Below are 19,200 nucleotides of genomic sequence, written 5' to 3' on the forward strand. Positions count from 1 at the left end.
TCGCTGTGCGATGGGGGAACAGATCTGGAAATGAATGGTCGCTGTGCGATGGGGGAACAGATCTGGAATTGAATGGTGGCTGTGCAATGGGAGAACAGATCTGGAAATGAAAAAAAAAACAAGTTGTGTAGGAAAAAAATGAAAGATAGAAGCTGATTGGTTGCTAAAAGCAACTGCATTAGGTTTGGGTAGAACTTGTCTAAGACACTTTTTTATTAAAGCAGAACTTCAATGGACCCACCACTTTAAAGAGGAACTTTACCCACCAATTTGATGTTTCCCAAAACGTTATTTTTAAGGCAGGCCAACTATCAAAGTTGGCAGTGTGCTTCTTTCAGCCGTCAAGTGTCTGGGGCCATAGCTGATCATATGTGCAGCACCATGGCAACTGCAATCCAATCTGGGGCTAAGATGGCACCTTCCTTGGCTGTAAAGGATAGGAGGGTGTAGTTTACCTTTTAATGGTCTCTCAAAACAGTTATTGCTAAGGTATGCCAACGGTCAAGGTTGGCAGTGTGCTTATTTTAGCTCTTAACCAAACTTTTAAGCCCTTATGTGGCTAGGACCATAGCTGATCACACGTGCAGCACCATGGCAACGACAATACAAATAAAGGCTAAAATGGCACCTTTTAGGTAGTTTCACTTTAATCCCGCCAAAGTAAAGCTCAAGCACATATAACTACTTCATAAGTAATCCTGTACGGCCATAATAATTTAAGACTGAAGATTCAAATATTTGCCCTAACCGTCTCACAGCTGCGATTTTACTTGCAGGTCTCATTTTTTTGTAAAAGTGTTATCATAACGAAAGGGCCTCTTGAACGGTTCTGAGCGCGGCAGGATTACGCGCACTTGAGAAAAATATGCTCCGTGGTCAAACGGCATGACTGCAGTGTTAAACAAATTGATTTTCACGCCAGCCGCTGTATTATCCTCTCCAAGTTACACAAGGCTGTCAAAGACTAAGCCAGTTGGGTTGCCATGGCGACCGCTCAGGGTTATGTTCGGGGCTCCTGACACACACACACGCGCGCTCTCTCAAAAGAAGTGCACTTAACCAATAAGGAAGCTGTGCTTTCAAGGTAACCCCCGTATACCTTGGATACAGCGTCACACTGCTAAATGTACTTTCCTCCCCGCGGTTGGTCATAAATGTTGAATGCCCTGGCGCTTTGATGACGGGTATGGAGAAAAGGCACTTAATGCAGCGTGCGAAGCCCTCCGTTATTACTGCAAACCGTGGTGTAGAGTCATACCTGAATGGTATGTTTAGAATTAATAAGTGTTTTCAGCTTCGGCCCCACCCCTCCAAAAATGTTATGTAAAACCCGTCTGTTAACCCGTTCTGATGAGAACTGCGTTTAATGAATTAATGGATTTTTGGTATTTTCTACCAGGAATTTGCTGTAGAGGGTACCTGCATAGGAGAGGTGAGCATGCAACCATGGACTTAAAGTGGACCTGCTTCTTCAGCGCTAAGTGCAGAGCGGGCGCAGTATATGCACATCAGTGGGACAAAATATATCTCATGTCTCGTGCTCCCTACTGGTCCAGCAAACCTTTTTTCTTCATGGGCAATGGTGGCTGCCCTATAGTAAGGATGAGCTGGGGTTTGGACCAAACCCAGTTTGAACCGAAGTTCCTCCAAACCTGGAAGGAAGCTCCTTCCGTGCCACCCAATCAGTTGCTGGTGGGGAATTCCCTGTCCGCAGCTTTGATGCAGTGATGTAATTGACCTTATATGGTTACATGCCTATTTTTGGTAAACGAGATTTACCTTATATGGTTATGTGGCCATATTAGGTAATTGATATCAGCACAAAGCATCCCGCCCCTTTGTTTACATGCAGAGTGCGGGAAGGTAAGTGTTCCAGGGAGGGTTAGTTTTGGGGAGCAGGGAGGATTAGTGTTAAGATTACAGGGAGGGCTAGTGTTGGGGCTATAGGGAAGGTTAGTTTTAGGGCTACAGGGAAGGTTAGGGTTAAAGGAAAGGTAAATGTTGGTGTTACAGGGAGGGTTAGTGTTGGGGTTACAGGGAGGGTTGGGGTTACAGGAAGGGTTAGTGTTGGGGTCCATGGGTGGGTTAGTGTTGTGTTTACATAGAGCTAGTGTTAGGTTTACAGGGAGGTTTAGTGTTGGGGTTACAGAGGGTTAGTGTTTCGATTACAGGGAGAGTTAGTATTAGGGTTACAGGGAGGATTAGTGTTGGGGTTACAGGGAGGATTAGTGTTGGGGTTACAGGGAGTCCACAATTTACCCAGTGTCCCATTGCACTCCAGACCGGAATCCCTTAGTAATTTACTGGAAGTGTGCTGGGTGAGAAGCAGATGGAATGGCAAAGATCCAAGTATAAAGAAGTTATCCCCAGCACACCAGGGTCCCATACTTCAATCCGTCCTTTTATTGATGTCAGATACACATGAGATCACAAGCATAAAGCAACGTTTCGAAAACTAACGTATTCCCTTCATCAGGCAAAAAGCAAAGTTAAAGGGAGGGTTGGTGGTGGGGTTACCAGGAGGGTTAATGTTGGGGTTAAATTGACGGTTAGTGTTAGGGTTGCAGGGTGGATTTAATGTTAGGGTTAAAGGGAGAGTTGGTGGTGGGGTTAAAGGGAGGATTAGTGTTGGGTTTTCAGAGGGTTAGTATTAGGATTACAGGGTGGGTTAGTGATAGGATTACAGGGTGGGTTTATATGAGGGTTACAGTGGGAATTAATGTTTTATATTTGCCTGACCTTCACATCTATTCTATGTACCTGCCCCCCTCTATAGCACTACTGTTAGAGCTACAGCTAGGCAAAACTTCATCATATGTAAAGTCCTAAATATCAATTTGGCAATGTGGATCTTCAGTCTATTAGAAGAACAAAGGTAAAATCTGTTGAATACCCTGATCAAAATATGCAAAAATAAATTGGCAGATTTAAAAACAAAAAGAGCAAACACCTGATGCGAGTGCGCCTTTGACTGGCAGCCTATTGCGGGTAAGACAATGGAAACGCTTGCTCTTTTGTTGGTTGTGTACTCGGCAATCCTGTGGCAATTTGGAGGCTTTCCAGGTTTTGATTAGAAACATGATTGCATGGACATGAATAGTCCACAACAAAATGTCACTCACGGCTTCCATTGTTTCCAGTCACTAAAGAATTGTAAATTGGAATGATGTTGAATGAAAATCCTTTTTTAATCTGGCATTACAGTTTTAGTAACATTTCCATAGTCCCGAGACAGCCAAAATATCCTATCTATCCTATCCTACCTATCCTATCTACCATATCTATCTATCTATCTATCTATCTATCTATCTATCTATCTATCTATCTATCTATCTATCTATCTATCTATCGTATCTATCTATTGATTTTTCTCTCTGGATACTAGTATGCAGCTACGAAGATGAGAGAATAATAGGTTCCATAGGATTTACACACAGCTGTTTAGAATTTTAAGAGTTCGTTTGACCTCCACATAGTGGACCATATCGCTGCTACGGGGCCTAGAAGCACTAGGGGTCCAAAACCTGCATGGCTACACAGTGGTCTATGCAGGAAGAAATAGTATTTGAAAAAAAAGATGTTGATACTATCAGGGCCGGATTTACTCTCTCTGCTGCCCCAAGGCCAGGTTCCTCAATGCGCTAGGGTTGCCACCTTTTCTTCAAGTGAAACCCGAACACTCTAGCGCCACTAAAAATTTTGGGGAGAATAGAGGAAAGAGTGAGGAGAGGCAGCTAGGGGAGGGAGTAATGAGACCATCTATAGAAAATGCATGCTGTATTTTTCTTGAAGGTATTTCACTGGTCATCCGAAAGCTGGTTGGATGTAGAGCTGCAACAGTTATTCGATTAAGTCGATTAAAATCGACGATGGAAAACGTTGTCAACGTTTTCCATCGTCGATTCGTCGGCTAAAATTCAAATTTCCCGCTCGCCGCTGCACGCCGCTTACGCCCGCCGTTTACGCCACTTACGCCGCTTACGCCACTTACGCCCGCTGTTTACGCCACTTACGCCCGCTGTTTACGCCACGCCCACGTCGTTTAAGTCGCTCGCGCCTACGCCGGTATACCCGCTCACGTGACGCCGCTTACGCCACGCTGAGGACATGTGTCTGGCCCTCTCATCCCGGTGAGCTGCCCGATTCGCCGCTGCCCGCCGACATGATCAACGACCAGGTGACGCAGAGCGCAGATGTCAGTAAGGTGATGCAGAGCGCAGAGTCCAGTAAGGTGACGCAGGGTGCAGAGGCCAGTAAGGTGACGCAGGGTGACGTAAGGTGAGGCAGTGCGAAGGTCAGTAAGGTGAGGCAGTGCGGAGGTCAGTAAGGTGAGGCAGTGCGGAGGTCAGTAAGGTGATGCATTGCGGAGGTCAGTAAGGTGAGGCAGTGCACAGTAAGGTGACGCAGTGCGGAGGTCAGTAAGGTGACGCAGTGCGGAGGTCAGTAAAGTGACGCAGTGCGGAGGTCAGTAAAGTGACGCAGTGTGAGGTCAGTAAAGTGGTGCAGTGCGGTCAGTAGTGTAAGATAGAAAAGGGACTTACAATGCTGATGTCCTCATGCCCTCTTCTTCCTCTCCAGGTGGTGGGGGAGGGGGAGGATCGATATTTCCACCATGTAAATCCCCAAGCTGCCTTCTCTGCAGGTCCTGTCCAGCTCTCCTAAGATTCACAGGCAGCCAATGGTGGTGCTACACTCTGCCTCCCAGCCAATAGCAGCTGAGGAGGGAGGAGAAAGGCACATGTGACCGCTGATGAGGCAAAGGAGCCCGTAAGTGAATCGGGCAGGGAGAAAAGTTTTTTTTTGTTTACCCTTGCAGCGTCAGAGCTGACAAGGGAGAGCAGCAGCAGCTGCTTTCTAACGGGGATAAGAAGAAGGGAGGAAGAGGAAGTTCCGGCGGTGCGGCTGCTCAGATCGGGCTTGACAAGGACCTCAGCAGCCGCACCTGTCAGAAAATGTAAAGTGTCGGCACGGCCACGGAGTATGATGTGTACGGGTGCCCACTGCCGGGGCACCCGTACACAACACACCAAAACCGGACTGTCCGGGTGAAAACCGGACGGGTGGCAACCCTACAATGCGCCCGCCTACCCACCAAACTCACCCCCCCCCATGGAGAATGGCAGACCTGTAGGCTGCATACAAGTGATCTCGGCAACATCGCCGGGATCACTTGTACAAAACAAGCGGTGGCTTCCTCGCTGTACATTTCGTTCTGCTTGCCCAAAGCAGGGCTCAATGTAGAAAGCAACTACCCGCCAGGCGGGCTGAACTGCATGTCCCGGGCATCGGGGGATAGGAATTCCACATCCCTGCTGCCCCTCTACTCCCTGCTGCCCCGGGGCCGGGCCTTGGTTGGCCTTGTTGGAAATCCAGCCCTGGATACAATTAATGTAAATATGTACAGGTGAAACTCGAATAATTAGAATATCGGGCAAAAGTAATGGCAGCAATTGCTGCAAAAGGGGCCCAAACCAAGTACTGAGTACATATGCATGCTTGTACTTTTCAGAGGTCCGATATTGTTCTATGTACAATCCTTGTTTTATTGATTGCATGTAATAATCTACTTTTCTGAGATTGTGGATTTGGGGTTCTTGGGGTTTTCATGAGCTGTAAGCCATAATCATCACAATGATGACAAATCACGGCTTGAACTATCTTGCTTTGCATTAGTTATTAGTTTCACCTTTTAAGTTGCATTAGTGAAATAAATGAACTTTGCACGATATTCTAATTATTCGAGTTTCACCTGTATGTCAAAAAATATTAAACAATATTTTTTGAGCTGGAGATTAGAGAGTTACAATACCTGCATATGATTGACTTATTAGATAGATAGATAGATAGATAGATAGATAGATAGATAGATAGATAGATAGATAGATAGATAGATAGATAGACCATGGGTCTGTTATTCTGTGTTTGCTTTGTCACAATGCACGCTCCTGACTCATGTTAGCGATATTTTTAAACACTCTATTAAATCATCTAATGTCCCCTCATCTGAGTCACTGTGACTATATCACAACAATACCTATGCAACCAACATTTCTGCACATAAAGACCATCTGACAATAAGGAGGGGAGGTGGGTGACATCACGCCACTGACACCAAGGCACGCATTGTAGGCTGCATGGAAAACAAGTTAAGTGTGGAGGAAAATTGCTTTATTTGTAGAACACGAGGTACCAAGGATGAATAATTAGTTACAGTGCGTAGGATCAGCTGCTGTACCCAACCTTTCTGTTGTTTGCTGCTGCTGCTGAGCTCAACATGGAAAAACAAGGCATACATGCAGGTGGAGAGGTGGCACAATTAAAGGGGGGTGACTGCAGGGGAATATCAGGAGTTTAAAAGCTAAAGTCATGGGAGAAAATTTAAATCATCAAAAGTTATCTCCGTTATGGATTTACTAAAATATTTATTTCATCTATTTTGAAGACAGAACGAGTACATAAATCTTTCTCTATATTACCACCCTGTAACCCTCTTCTTAGCAGAAATAGAGTTAGGGACACCGGCACTCCAGATGCAGATCAAATGCGTCTTTTTATTGACGTAACATATCACAGGGGTGCAACGTTTTTGGGTCTTGCAGGATCCCCTTCCTTAGGCATATCACGCTGAGACGGTGCCCCAGTGTGATATGCTGCATATACGTCAATAAAAAGACGCATTTGATCTGCATCTGGAGTGCCGGTGTCCTTAACTATTTGTGTACATGACGGTTGCCATCCGTTGAGCACCTCTGCACCCACCCAATTCATATGGAGAAAGCGGTAAGGAGTGCGATGGGTTCATGGACTTTAGCAGGTCTCGTGTGTGGAGACTCATCCCAACAGGAGTAGCCTGCTAACAGGAAAGAGCAAACTGATGACCTCATGCGTGTCCTGCTGTTGTCCAATTGACCTTCATTGTCCAATCACCTGGCTGTGGTCAGCTCGGTGACCTGGCTGTATTAGTTAAATGACAACAAAGAAAAGGCAGATCACCACTCTAGCCATGTTTTCGGCTAATGAAAAGAAAAAGGGAGCCATCATGGCTACCCATTATCTGAAAATACTAGTTGCCTGGCTGGCTCTGGCATCAATCCTTTGCCACTGGTCCAGAACAAGCATGTGAAATCAGAGCTCCTAATCTGCACGCTTACTGTATTCCAGGTCAGTGACTTAGAAACCATTGGTTCAGCAAGAGACCCGAGCATTTGAAAAAAGGAGAGGACAGCATTGGCAGCCTCCAAAATTTCTCAGTGCAATTTTTTTTTAAATTGATTTAAATAAAAAAGTGGAGGGCGGGTATGTTGCCATCTTGACTGGTACCCCGTAGAAAGTTTGTGTAATGAATAAGGAATGCTAACGCTAGCATGGTGCAGCATGTTTTTGGTAGAATAAAGCTGGCTCAGTTATTTGGACTCTTTTGGCACCAATTTCACACCTAAAAAACAAATTATCACCTAAAAATGAACTAATGCTACACGCCTTGACCTTAACCCAATCCAAAACCTCATATCTGTTGGAACTTCGGCCTCACAGAGAAACACAAGCACATAGTCTGATATGCATGCTGCACATGGCTTGGCTTGGAAAACAGGAAGGAAGCCACAGCTTTATTTTCCACCTTATTCAATACAACAGATATATATATATATATATATAGATATATATATATCTATATATATATATATATATATATATACCATAGATATATATAAATATATACCATAGATAACAAAACGTATAAACACTGCCATCTAGTGACCGAAAATGTATACTGCACAAGTTATTGCTATAGATACAATAATATGTATTCTAACAATATCAATCCTTCAACCTTAACCTCAAACTAACTTCGAGTCCTGAACCTAATGCAAGTTCAGCTGATAAACCTTTCCTATGCTCTTAGCCTGAATCTAACCCTTAACCTTTGCTTTGAATCAATCCTAACCACACAACCCTAAACCTTAAAGGACAACAAAAATCAATAATTATGGGGCTATTTGCCCCACCCCCTCATCCCATATAAAATGCCCACAGCAGATCAGGAAGCGACTTATTCTACAGGCCGCATCCTATGCCAGTACCGGCAGAGATTCTAATGGAAAGGACAACTACTTGCAGGCTAGGTACAATTTTAGTTGTAGATGGCTTCTCTATTAAAGTCTATGCAGAACAGCCTCCATACTGTATATGCAGTATGCAAAGCCCAGATGAATCAATGGAGAGGACAGAAGGTCTTTCCGAGCTGGCATTGGCGGGAAGCCAAGAACAAAGTCCCTGCTGAACTGAGGTCTGTGGTGGGCAATATACCGTGTTTCCCCGAAAGTAAGACCTACCCCGATAGTAAGACCTAGCACTATCTTCAGGGATTTCTGTAATATAAGACCTACCCATGACAGGGTGAGAAGGGACAGATAGCCCCATAATATTGAAACTGATGTTATACTGTAACCTCATAATAGTCACACTGACAATCACTATCACAGTGAAATGCATTCTTTGCTAGGCTGTGCCATAGACTAAAAAGAAAAACACTTCATGGGGACTTCACCTGTAGCATTCGTGACATGTATATTTATCGCTGAGACTTGGCCTTACCTTTTGTACTTATTCATGATGAAGTCAAGCAGGCTGTACAATTGACTCGGTTCTGAGGCATGGGTCACCACATTCTTCTGTAAATGGGAAGACAGGGCATCATGAAAGCTTCGGAGATAGGTGGAGCACACCTTGTAGTCCTCAGGATAAAGAGACATTAAGGAGTTCTTCACTTTTAACAAGTCTTGTAAAGTATTGATCTTAAGGTTTGCCAAGTGTTTTGGAAGCCAACTCTCCTCTGTCGGGTTGTGGGGCACTGACTCTATTCGTTTGGCCACGCAGTCTTTAACCGCTTCCTTCCATAAATGTTTCCATCGTCTTGGTTGGCCAAGAATGATCTCCGAATTTCCCAAAGGTACGCTTGTGTTTTCATGAAGGATGGCCTCGTTTTCTATAACGTAGACCACAGCAGCAGCCAAAGGCTCATCCACTTCCTGATCCAGAGTCTCTTTCACAATGGATCGTACCATGTTAAACAGGGATCCGTACAACAAGTCCACGTCTCTTGCTCGTATAGTGAACTCTGTTATATTCTCATAGTAGTTGTCGCCCTTGCACTCTTCTATGAGCTTGTCCTCCATGAATTTGATACTTCTGAAGGCCTTCTGAAGCTGTCTGCTATGAATAAGTTCATTTATTTGCATTACTGGAAGAAAGAACATGCGTTAATCATCATATGTAACCTAGACTAAAATTAAATACACATAGAAAAACATAATTCAGTAATATATGCGTCAACTGAACAGCTATCTACCTATGTTTGATTTTTATATTTCAATATTAAATATGTATTGTACATATTACCATAAGTGATTCTCCTAAACAAAATGTTCCCGTAGTATTTTCTTTTTTAATAATGAATCTAGATCAAACAAGTATACATTGCCCAGCAAAGTATTTATTTAAAGTTCTACCCAAGCACTTAAAGTCATCATGTTTCTCAGCAACTCTGTCAACTCTGCTTCCCTGAACTTCCTGTATAGTACAGTATCACGAGGAACAGTTGTCCATTTACTTCCTGTATAGTACAGGGTCACCAGGGACAGTTTTCCATTTACTTCCTGTATAGTACAGGGTCACCAGGGACAGTTGTCCATTTACTTCCTATAGTAAAGGATCACCAGGGACAGTTGTCCATTTACTTCCTGTATAGTACAGGGTCACCAGGGACAGTTTTCCATTTACTTCCTGTATAGTACAGGGTCACCAGGGACCGTTTTCCATTTACTTCCTGTATAGTACACAGGGATCTCAAGTCTCCCTGATGTTCAGGGAGTCTCCCTCTTTTGGACAGCAGCTCCCTGATGTCCGCGAGAGAGGCATTTTCTCCCTGAAAGGTTTACTCTGAGTAAACCTTTCCGGTAAGATATCAGTGGGTCAAGTTTCAGAGTGAGAAGGGTCACCAGGGACAATTGTCCATTTACTTCCTAGTCTTCCTGTATAGTACAGGGTCACCAGGGACAGTTGTCCATTTACTAACTTAGAGAAGGGAGGAGGAAGCGGGAGTGGGTAGCAGGGGATTGTCTTGCCTTGCTGTGTCTGTATGTTTTGCAACTAAAACCTCTGATTTTAACGCATACTGTTGACAGGGCAATTTGTTTGGTTGCAGGCAAGCTGGCAGGTGAAGCTGGGGATTTTTTTGTGTTTTGTATTGTCTGTATGTTTATGGAGGCACACACAATTTACCAGCACACACAAGGGACCATAGTACCCTGAAAGGGAAAGGAGCCACCCTAAAACAGAGGATATCAGGGCCAGTGCTCAGGGGACTAGCTAATTCAAGGAGCAGGAGCAGCATCCATTGAAAGGGATCTAGTCAGCATTTGAAATAGCTTAAAAGCATTTTGACTTTAATTTCACGTTAAGGAATCAAGTAGGCAGACATTGCTGGTATCTTTCTACGCATGCTAGTTTCCTGGTCGTCTCTGGTTTCCATAGTTTTGGTCTCTGACCCAGAACAAAGATGTAGCAGGGTAGGCTTCTGCAGTGGAAACTCCGGATTAACGTGTTCCACGTCAGTATCTCAGAAAGTAAGATCAGTTAACGGGCTGATTCATTAAAGGATCAGGGCACAGAAAACTATTGTAGCTTTTGCAAAGCCAAACCACCTGAAATGTCTTCTATCTCTTAAGGACTTTACTAGTGAGATCACAATGCTGAGTTCCTGGGTCTGCACACCGGCTGTGCCCAGCTCCCACCACCCCTCCTGGATTTCTTATTTATTTTATAGTGTGCAGAGATACTGGGCTGACAGGGAGAGAATGCAACTAAACAGCACACATAGCTATTTCTGATAGATAAGACATGTAGAAACACAAAGTGAGCACCACATTAATTGTTAGAGTGCAGAAATCTAAATGTATTAGTCCTTCATTGAAGTAATAAAAGATTATACAGCCGATGTGTATCAGGATTTGCATAGGTCTCCCTTCATCAGGGTTTTGGAAGCTGTATAGGGGGTCAGGAATCTTTAAAAAGGGGCTTGAGGAACATAGTAGCCTGTGTGATCTAGAAGCACTGCAGCAGTCAAGCAGGGTCCCCTGCTGGAACGTGTGGTTCAGATGGTGAGCCACGGGCTCCTTCATAATTCTGCATCGTGCAAAGGTGACTTTTTTTAATGATTTGTTCCATGTAGGGGAAAAAGAAATGCTGAGCAGAACAGCTGAGATATGTTTGGAATGCACTGTGTACAAACCGTCCCTTTAACTCCTTAACCACAGAATATGCTGTAAATCCAAAAAGCTCACCAAATGCAGCAACAGATTATATGACACGCTGAAGCTGGGGAGCAAAGCCAAAACACATCAATATGGGAATATGCTCGTTTCTACTTTTTCGTTTTAGAGTACGCTGTTGGACAGAAGAAAAATGTGTTGGGCCTGTAACGGAAAATGGAACTTGCCCCTGTCAGTATCTTGCTTCTGTGGCTGTAGTCCCCAGTAAACCTGTACACACAGTGCAATTTCACCCAAGAGTTAGCCCTGCACCCACAATATGCTTCCAATATGCGTCCATTGCGTTAAATCCCAACTCTGGGCTATGGGTTCCCCCCCACCCAGTTGCCATCCAATGCTAGATGCCCTTCCACCACCAGCCAGAACCACCCCCAGCCAGAACCAGGTTTATAAATACATCCCATAAAAAGCAGTGGCACCCTGGTGTGCCTCCTGGCTTCCTCAGGGGTGCCTCAAAATTTTGTGGTACTGTAATGTGAAGGGGGAATGAAGACTGAGGTGAAGGGGGCTCTTGATGTAAAGGGGGGGCTCTTATATGAAAGGGGGACTCTGATTTGAAAGTGGGTCTTCTGATGTGAAACGGGTTTCTGATGTAAAGGGGGGTTACTGATGCAAAGGGTGACTCTGATGTGAAGAGGGGGATCTTGATTTAAAGGGGGAATTCTGATGTGAAAGGGGGGGCTCTGATATGAAAGAGGGGCTTCTGATGTAAAGGGGGGGCTACTGATGCATAGGGTGACTCTGATGTGAAGAGGGGGATCTTGATTTAAAGGGGGCACCTTGATGTGAAGGGGAAAACCCCTTTTGTGTGTGTTTTTGCATGGGGTCCCCCTTAAAATCTATGACATTTTAGACTGGGGTGTTTCGAGACTTTGCATATTTTTAAAGAGTGTTGAGACTGAAAAAAGGTTGGGAAACACCGCCATAAACTTCCTTGAGGTGCAGCTTTTTAGAGATCACATGACCACGCCATTCTGTAACATCTGCTAACTGCTGCTAACTGGCAGTTTCGATGGGAAAAGCATATACACTCACATTAGATAACTGCAAAATTCCTGTTGGAGGCAACAACAAACAAAAGTACATTCCATTGCTTTTCTCCTCATCGGTGTTCCAAGCTTTGGGCTGTCAGCTCCAGAATAGGTCGGAGTCTTGCCGGTTTGGCCCACCACAGAAGCGGCAATTTGAGCCGGAAGCTATCTATATATAAATAGTATAATCATAGTCTATACTGTATACTCTGCAGCACATCGGAGACCCTACTTAGAGAGAAGCATTGCCATCCAAGGTTATAATTTTGCTCCCATAAATATCCCATTCTGGCAGAGAACCAATCAACACAAATTATTTCATAAGGAATAAGAGCGACTTCTGATACTGCGGTACCGCATGGCAACAAGTCTAAATTACAGACGGCGCTGCGAGAAGTCTGAAAGGGGGAATTATAAGTAAAGAGCTACACGTTCCATATTTAAAGTATATCTAAACCCACAGAAAACTGAAATGTGATCAGTTTTCCTAAATATGTGCTGTGATCTGTAAGGCAGCACCCGTCTATGCAATTGAAATGAGCAGAAGTGGACTCTTTTACAGGGTTGTTCCCAAAAGGGTGAAGAGTTTGGAGAAGGCAGAAGTGAACAATCTAGGGCAAGACTCAGGTAGCTCAGACGTCCCTTTCCCAGTATCCTCATCACTTCAAACCCCCCCTCCCCTGTTACCAATAAATACGCCACACAACCGCAGGAGTTTAAATGGCCACAGCAGCCTTTTATTATAAATCCTTATAAATAACATTATAAATAACAACATCAACAAAAAACCATAACCATACTGTATCAACTTGTTCGGTTTCAAGGTCCTTAAAGGCAATCGTACTCTAAAAACAGACCAGTATCTGTTTCTTGTAACTGAATGCCCCCAGCCGCCATACACCGCCTCGGGGATGTAACTAAATTGCCCGCAGACCCACGTTGGTCCCTATTAACTGGTCATACCCATCTGACCGTACGGCTACTGAAGGACACCCATACCACGGATGGGTCCCCCGTCCAGATATGTAACCACTGACAACTGCCTCCAAGGATCCAAACCGCAAGCCACAGCAGTGACCCGAAACACAGACCATCTCACATTTAAGTTCTTCCTCTGTTGCCGGACTCCCAACTGAACATCCGGACTCCTTCCTGACTAAACTTCCTGAAGCCCCTCCTGGACGACCCCTTCATCCAATCCCGTAAGTGACCCATCTATAACCTTTTCCTATCTCTCCTTAATCCTTCCCAATCCTCGTTCCCCTTCACAGCCTTGTCATGCAGGCCTTCCGCTTATTCCTCTGCTATCCATAGCTCCAGGCCTTACTATATAGCTGAACTGAAAAGTGAGCTGAATTGGAGGATTTTCTCCAAATCAGCTATTTTGGCCTAGATTGTTCACTTCTCCTGCCTTCTCCAACCTCTTCACCCTTTTAGTGAATAACCCTGTAAGTTGTAGCCCTGATAAAGGGGATGTTGAACACCCAAAACGCAGTTTCACTTTATAAGGCTCTAACACAGTGCCTTGGTGGTTAGCACCTCTGCCTTGCAGCACTGGGGTCCCCTGGTTCAAATCTCAGTCAGGACACTATCTGAAGGAGTTTGAAATGTTCTCCCTGTGCTTGCGTGGGTTTCCTCCGGGTAATTAGTTCCTGTCTACATTGGCCCTGTATATGTGTAATAGGGACCTTAGATTGTAAGCTCCTCAAGGGCAGGGACTGATGTGACTGACTATGTAAATAAATGCCCGTAATAATTAAACAATGCCTGTAATAAGTAAACAATACACTTTATCTGGACTAGACTAGAAGAATGCAGTCACTCTCTTTCCTAAGCTGGAGACCTCCAAGGACTCAAGGCTCCAAGGTTTTTGTTTATTTGAGATCTGCCTATCTGTATGGAAACTCTACATCTATTTGGATTCCTTACTTACAAGTGTCCATTGCTTAATTGCTACTATTTGTTGTCTGCCCCATTGAAGATTACGCAGTGTTTATGCTTTACAGATGCACGTTTCGGAGGACAGGCTTTACTCCTCTGGCTATGGCTGCTTTCTAAATGAAGCAAACTGCTAGGGCCTTTTCCCGCCTAAGCGTGTACTTAGGTGTGCATTACTGGAATTCATGTTAACACAACATACATGTGGGTTAGTGCATTGTGGCGCCAGTCATGGCCAATGGCACTCCAATGGCAAGAGAACAATCTAGTGTTGCAGTGCATCATATCATAAGGTAACGCACTACCGTGTATTGCAAAAGCTGCACTTCCAAAACTGGTACGTGTCCAATGTGGGGTTTGGCAGCCAGTTGAAATTAATAGACTGCCCTAACGCAATGCAACGCATGTTCTCTGTGGGGAAGCAGTGTTCTCTCTGCCGAGGTACCACGAGCCCCCTGCTAAGTCAGACCTATAGCGCTCCAATCATTAGACTGGCATTAGATTAGCTGATTGCAGAGGTATATTTGAACGTTACATCAAAAATTACTTTAGGGTAAACAGTGCAACAACTCATGATTTGTGCTCAACGAAAGTATACCATACTTTCTTTTTAAGGGGCCTATTTATAAACAATTTGCAGAGCGATTTACCCTGCGAAAGTCTGTGAATGTTCATTTTGCATGGAGACAAAAACATACGTTCTTAGTATAGTTTCTTTTAGGGTCGAATGTAATGTGCTGTATTACTGTGTTATGACCACTAGATGGAGCTGAGGAGCATAGGAAATTAAGTATTTTCTGTGCTTCTCAGCTCCATCTAGTGGACATAATGCATTAGTACATTATACAAAATAACATTCGACTTGTATAGAAAATGCACAGACAAGAACAATTGTTTTTGTATCTATTTGCACAGAATGAACATTCCCAGAGATTTGCGGGGCGAATGGCTCTGTGAAATATTTATAAATACACCCCGAAGTGTTATATTAAAAAAGAAACTATATTGAAAATAAGAAACTCACCGGACAAAATATTTTCTTCTTCAACAGCTTCCATCTTGTCTTGTCTAAGTTCTTCTATTCTATTGTTGTCTTCGGGTTCATTAAAGTCTATTTTCTTTTTTGCCTTCATGCTAGTTTTTACTTTTTGGACCAGAGAAGACTCCTTCTTATCCGGTGAATTTGGCTCTTCCGCATGCTCATGCTTCTTCTTATTATAAATTTTACTTAACCTAGCGCCAAGTTGACCAAAGGGTTCCTTTTTGTCTGGAGAGTTTAACTCTTCCACTTGGCTATTGCGCTTCCCACCTCTTTTACTGCCCTTAAACATTTGGCCGAGTCCAGCTGGTGACTCCTTCTTCTCCGGGGAGCTCGGCTCTTCTGCTTCTTGTGGTTTCTTCAAATTTTTTTTACTGATCCTAAAGGGCCCGAAAGGATTCGGCACACCGGGACTTTTCTCTTCCGCTTTTGAATCTGACTCTTCAAATAGTTTTGCTTCTCCTTTTTCCTCTTGGGCTTTGTTATCTTTCCCAGCGTTTGACTTCTCTGGCGAGCGTGGTAGTTTGGTGTCATTTGAGTTCTTTCTGCTTTTTTTACTGATTCTAAAGCTTCCAAATGGTTTCGACAAACCTTGACTCTTCACTCCAGCTTGAGGTTGTGATTCTTCAAATGGGTTTGTCCCATCCTTCTGTTCTTGGTCTTTGTAATCCCTCCTATTTGTTGATTCCGTCCCTGGAGAGCTTTGTTGTTCTCCTTCACTTTGCTTCCTTGACATTTTTTTACTCATTCTAAAGCCTCCAAAAGTGTTCTGTAGGCCTTGACTTTTCTCTTCCGCTATTGGTTCTGAATCTCCAAATGGGTTTGTTCCTTTTTTTTGGTTATTTCGACCAACTGTTGACTTCTCTGACGAGCTTTGCAGTTCGGTGTCGTCTGATTTCTTTGGGCTTTTTTTACTGATTCTAAAGTTTCCAAATGGGTTTGATAAACCTGGACTCTTCTCTTCAAATGGGTCTATTCCATTTATACCTATTTTTTCTTAGGGTCTTGTGTGAGAGTCTGGAGGTGATGGCTCCATGCCTTATCTATACACTGTGCTCGTCTGCCTGAAAAAACAAAAATAAATTAATTTGATGCTGAGACTCTGTTTCACATGAAGTTCCTGGGGATTTCCATTTCTCTTTAGCCTGGCCCAGATCTCCATCATTCTAATATAATGATATGGTAATGTTATTTGGTACTTCCCTGTCCTACCAGAAGCCATTACAACAAATATATTACAGGAAGTGCAACGCCTTTTCATTGTCACTGTAACTTTGGAGTAGAGCCCAATTGCCCTTTACATTTTAAACAGCTAATTACATTCTGGGTGCATCAAAACAAAGGGTGTGCAAACTCTTAGGCCTTAGCTGAGCTGTAGATATGATCATTATTAGGCCTTATTCGGCCGGCACGTACAGCTCCGTGCTGCATGCATGGCTGTATCGGGCAGCTCCCGGGAAGGACAGGTGCTGCATGTGATTAGTACGCTGCCCCTGTCCTCTATGGGAATACGCAGCCGTATGCCGCCCTACGCTCACCCGCCCTGCACGTCCGTGCGGGTGTCCGCACTCATACGCTGACAGGATGGATCCTGTCTGCGTCCGAGCCCGGGCACCCGTAAGGACCTGCACTTGAGGTGAGCATAGAGCGGCGTACGGCTGCGTATTCCCATAGAGAAGGACAGGGGCAGCGTAGTAATCACACGCAGCACCTGTCCTCCCCGGGAGCTGCCCGATACGGCCGTGCATGCAGCACGGAGCTATACGTGCCGGCCTTTTCTCGTGTGAATGAGGCCTTCTAGTTAGTTCCCTTTATAAAGCAGCCACAGCTTGAGTAGAATAGCCTGACCTCTGAGAGGAGGATCCTTGTCTCCAACCAGCAGGGAGCTTTACTTATTGCAGAGATATAGGTCCTACTCAGCAGGAGATATGCTGTACCTCTGCAGAGCAACCACTGCTTCCACACAGAGATCAAGGGTCCAATGCAGAATAATGACAGGGCACAGGCTTTTCTACTCAGGCTGTGGCTGCTTTCTAAAGAATACAAACTATCAGACTTTGCACACCTTTTGTTCATATTCACCTGAAATTCATTCAGCCGATTTAAACTGAAAGTTCTATTAGGCTTTCAATAAGATCATGGGTTGCTTTGCATTGACTCGCTGCAGTGCATTGGGATCAAAGTTCCTCCATTTATGTGCGTCTACCAGACGGGGCTGCCGGTACATTCTGTTGCTTAGAGACATGTGTTACACAAAGTGTTCCAAACCTGGAACAGCTAAACAATAGGTAGTTCCTAAATTGTTCAGCTCCACTTTGCATTGTGATAATTTGCAGGTTCACAAGTCTGCTAGCCATCCCCTAGAGCTACAGGGTACTACTCTCTTGTTATTACGCACTAGAAAATATTGATGAAGCAATGTAGGTAGCAACAACTATCAAGACCATGGGGACCCAATGTAGGTAGAAACCACTATCAAGACCATGGGGACCCAATGTAGGTAGCAATCACTATCAACACCATGGGGACCCAATGTAGGTGGCAACCACTATCAAGACCATGGGGACCCAATGTAGGTAGCAACCACTATCAAGACCATGGGGACCCATCTCTAACCCTGTTCTGAGAATGCTAATCGCCTCCTCTATTACAGCAGTAATCAATGTATGCGCTCACACAGGTGATGGGCATATTGCCTAAAAAGGTTTTTAGGTGTAAACATTAGTTGTACTGTAGTAACCATTTAAATGTAAGGTGTCATTAGTCAGAAAAGTGGTTCTTAACAATCTACTGGGTTATATAAACCAAATTATGGAGTTAGAGGACTGAATCTTCTTTAATTAATGAAAAATATTGAAATGGGATTCTATGCATTATTAAATAATTTAATTCAATAAATTTTTTAAATAATTGAATGATTTATTACATTGTTTAAAAAAATGAAGAAATTGACTTGTTGTGTCAGAAGACACAGGTAGTGAGTCTCTGTATAATTCTGTAATTGTCTGATGCAATATAGTATTAAATGCCATTCAATGAATACATTAAAAAGCTAACACACACATATTGTATGATAAAATACTCATGATTTTCTTTCAGTCGTTGTGTCCATAGCCATACGTATGTGAAGTATAACCAAGCTAACGACATCTGTTGAAGCCATACTTATATGAATATGACAGCCTGGCAAATGGGGCTATATTGGGAAATCGATTTGGGGTCTGTAGCGGTAAAACATTTTATATAACCCTGAATTAGGAGATAATGTGGATGATATTAGGCACTGAGGCCCAGAAGAGAGGAGGTATGTCTCTGATGGTGGCCCACTTTTTCATTCTCCTCACATAATTTGGGGTTTGTCAGACCTCACTATCATTGCAAAGCCATTTTTTTTAAAATTTAAATAGAGTGATTAAAATGCCTTTTAGGTTCTTATTGCTGCCTGTGCCCCCGAGAGTAGGAGTGCGATGATATCCAACATTGTATAGCAGAATTCCAGGGAAAATGATTATTAACCCTTGCAGTGGGGCTATCCCTGCATTGCAAGGGTGAAGTGCTCATTTTGATACCCTATACTTGCCCGAACCTTGCAGCCGGCTGGCTGTTACATCGCTCTCCGGCCTGTCCCATCTGCTGCAGCGATGGTATGTCCATTGGCATCCTCACACCCTATACACAGCTAGGGTTACCACCTTTTCTTCAAGTGAAACCCGAACACTCTAGCAGCGAGCGCAGCAAATATTTATTTTTCAGAGTATAAAGGAGAGAGCGAGGAGAGGCAGCCAGGAGAAAGAGCAAGTAGAGACAGCCAGGGGAGGGAGTAAGGAGGCCGGCTATAGATGACTACAAATTCCAGCAATAC

The 19,200-nt window shown here is 44.0% G+C and overlaps 1 protein-coding gene across 1 annotated transcript in view; it reads right to left on the reverse strand.

Moving 5' to 3' along the window:
* EXOC3L4 (exocyst complex component 3 like 4) overlaps positions 1 to 18,998 on the reverse strand; it is a 60,843-nt gene extending 41,845 nt beyond the window's left edge. Inside the window, exons 1-3 of the mRNA XM_018561079.1 lie at positions 18,925 to 18,998; positions 15,324 to 16,258; positions 8,596 to 9,241 (exon numbers count right to left, since the gene is read on the reverse strand). Of these exons, the coding sequence (XP_018416581.1) occupies positions 8,596 to 9,241; positions 15,324 to 16,258; positions 18,925 to 18,998 (1,655 nt within the window). The remainder of the gene's footprint in view (positions 1 to 8,595; positions 9,242 to 15,323; positions 16,259 to 18,924) is intronic.
* Positions 18,999 to 19,200: the final 202 nt, after the last annotated feature.

This window comes from Nanorana parkeri, unplaced genomic scaffold, assembly GCF_000935625.1.
Source record: "Nanorana parkeri isolate BGI_ZX_2015 unplaced genomic scaffold, ASM93562v1 scaffold499, whole genome shotgun sequence".
NCBI classification, from domain to species: domain Eukaryota; kingdom Metazoa; phylum Chordata; class Amphibia; order Anura; family Dicroglossidae; genus Nanorana; species Nanorana parkeri.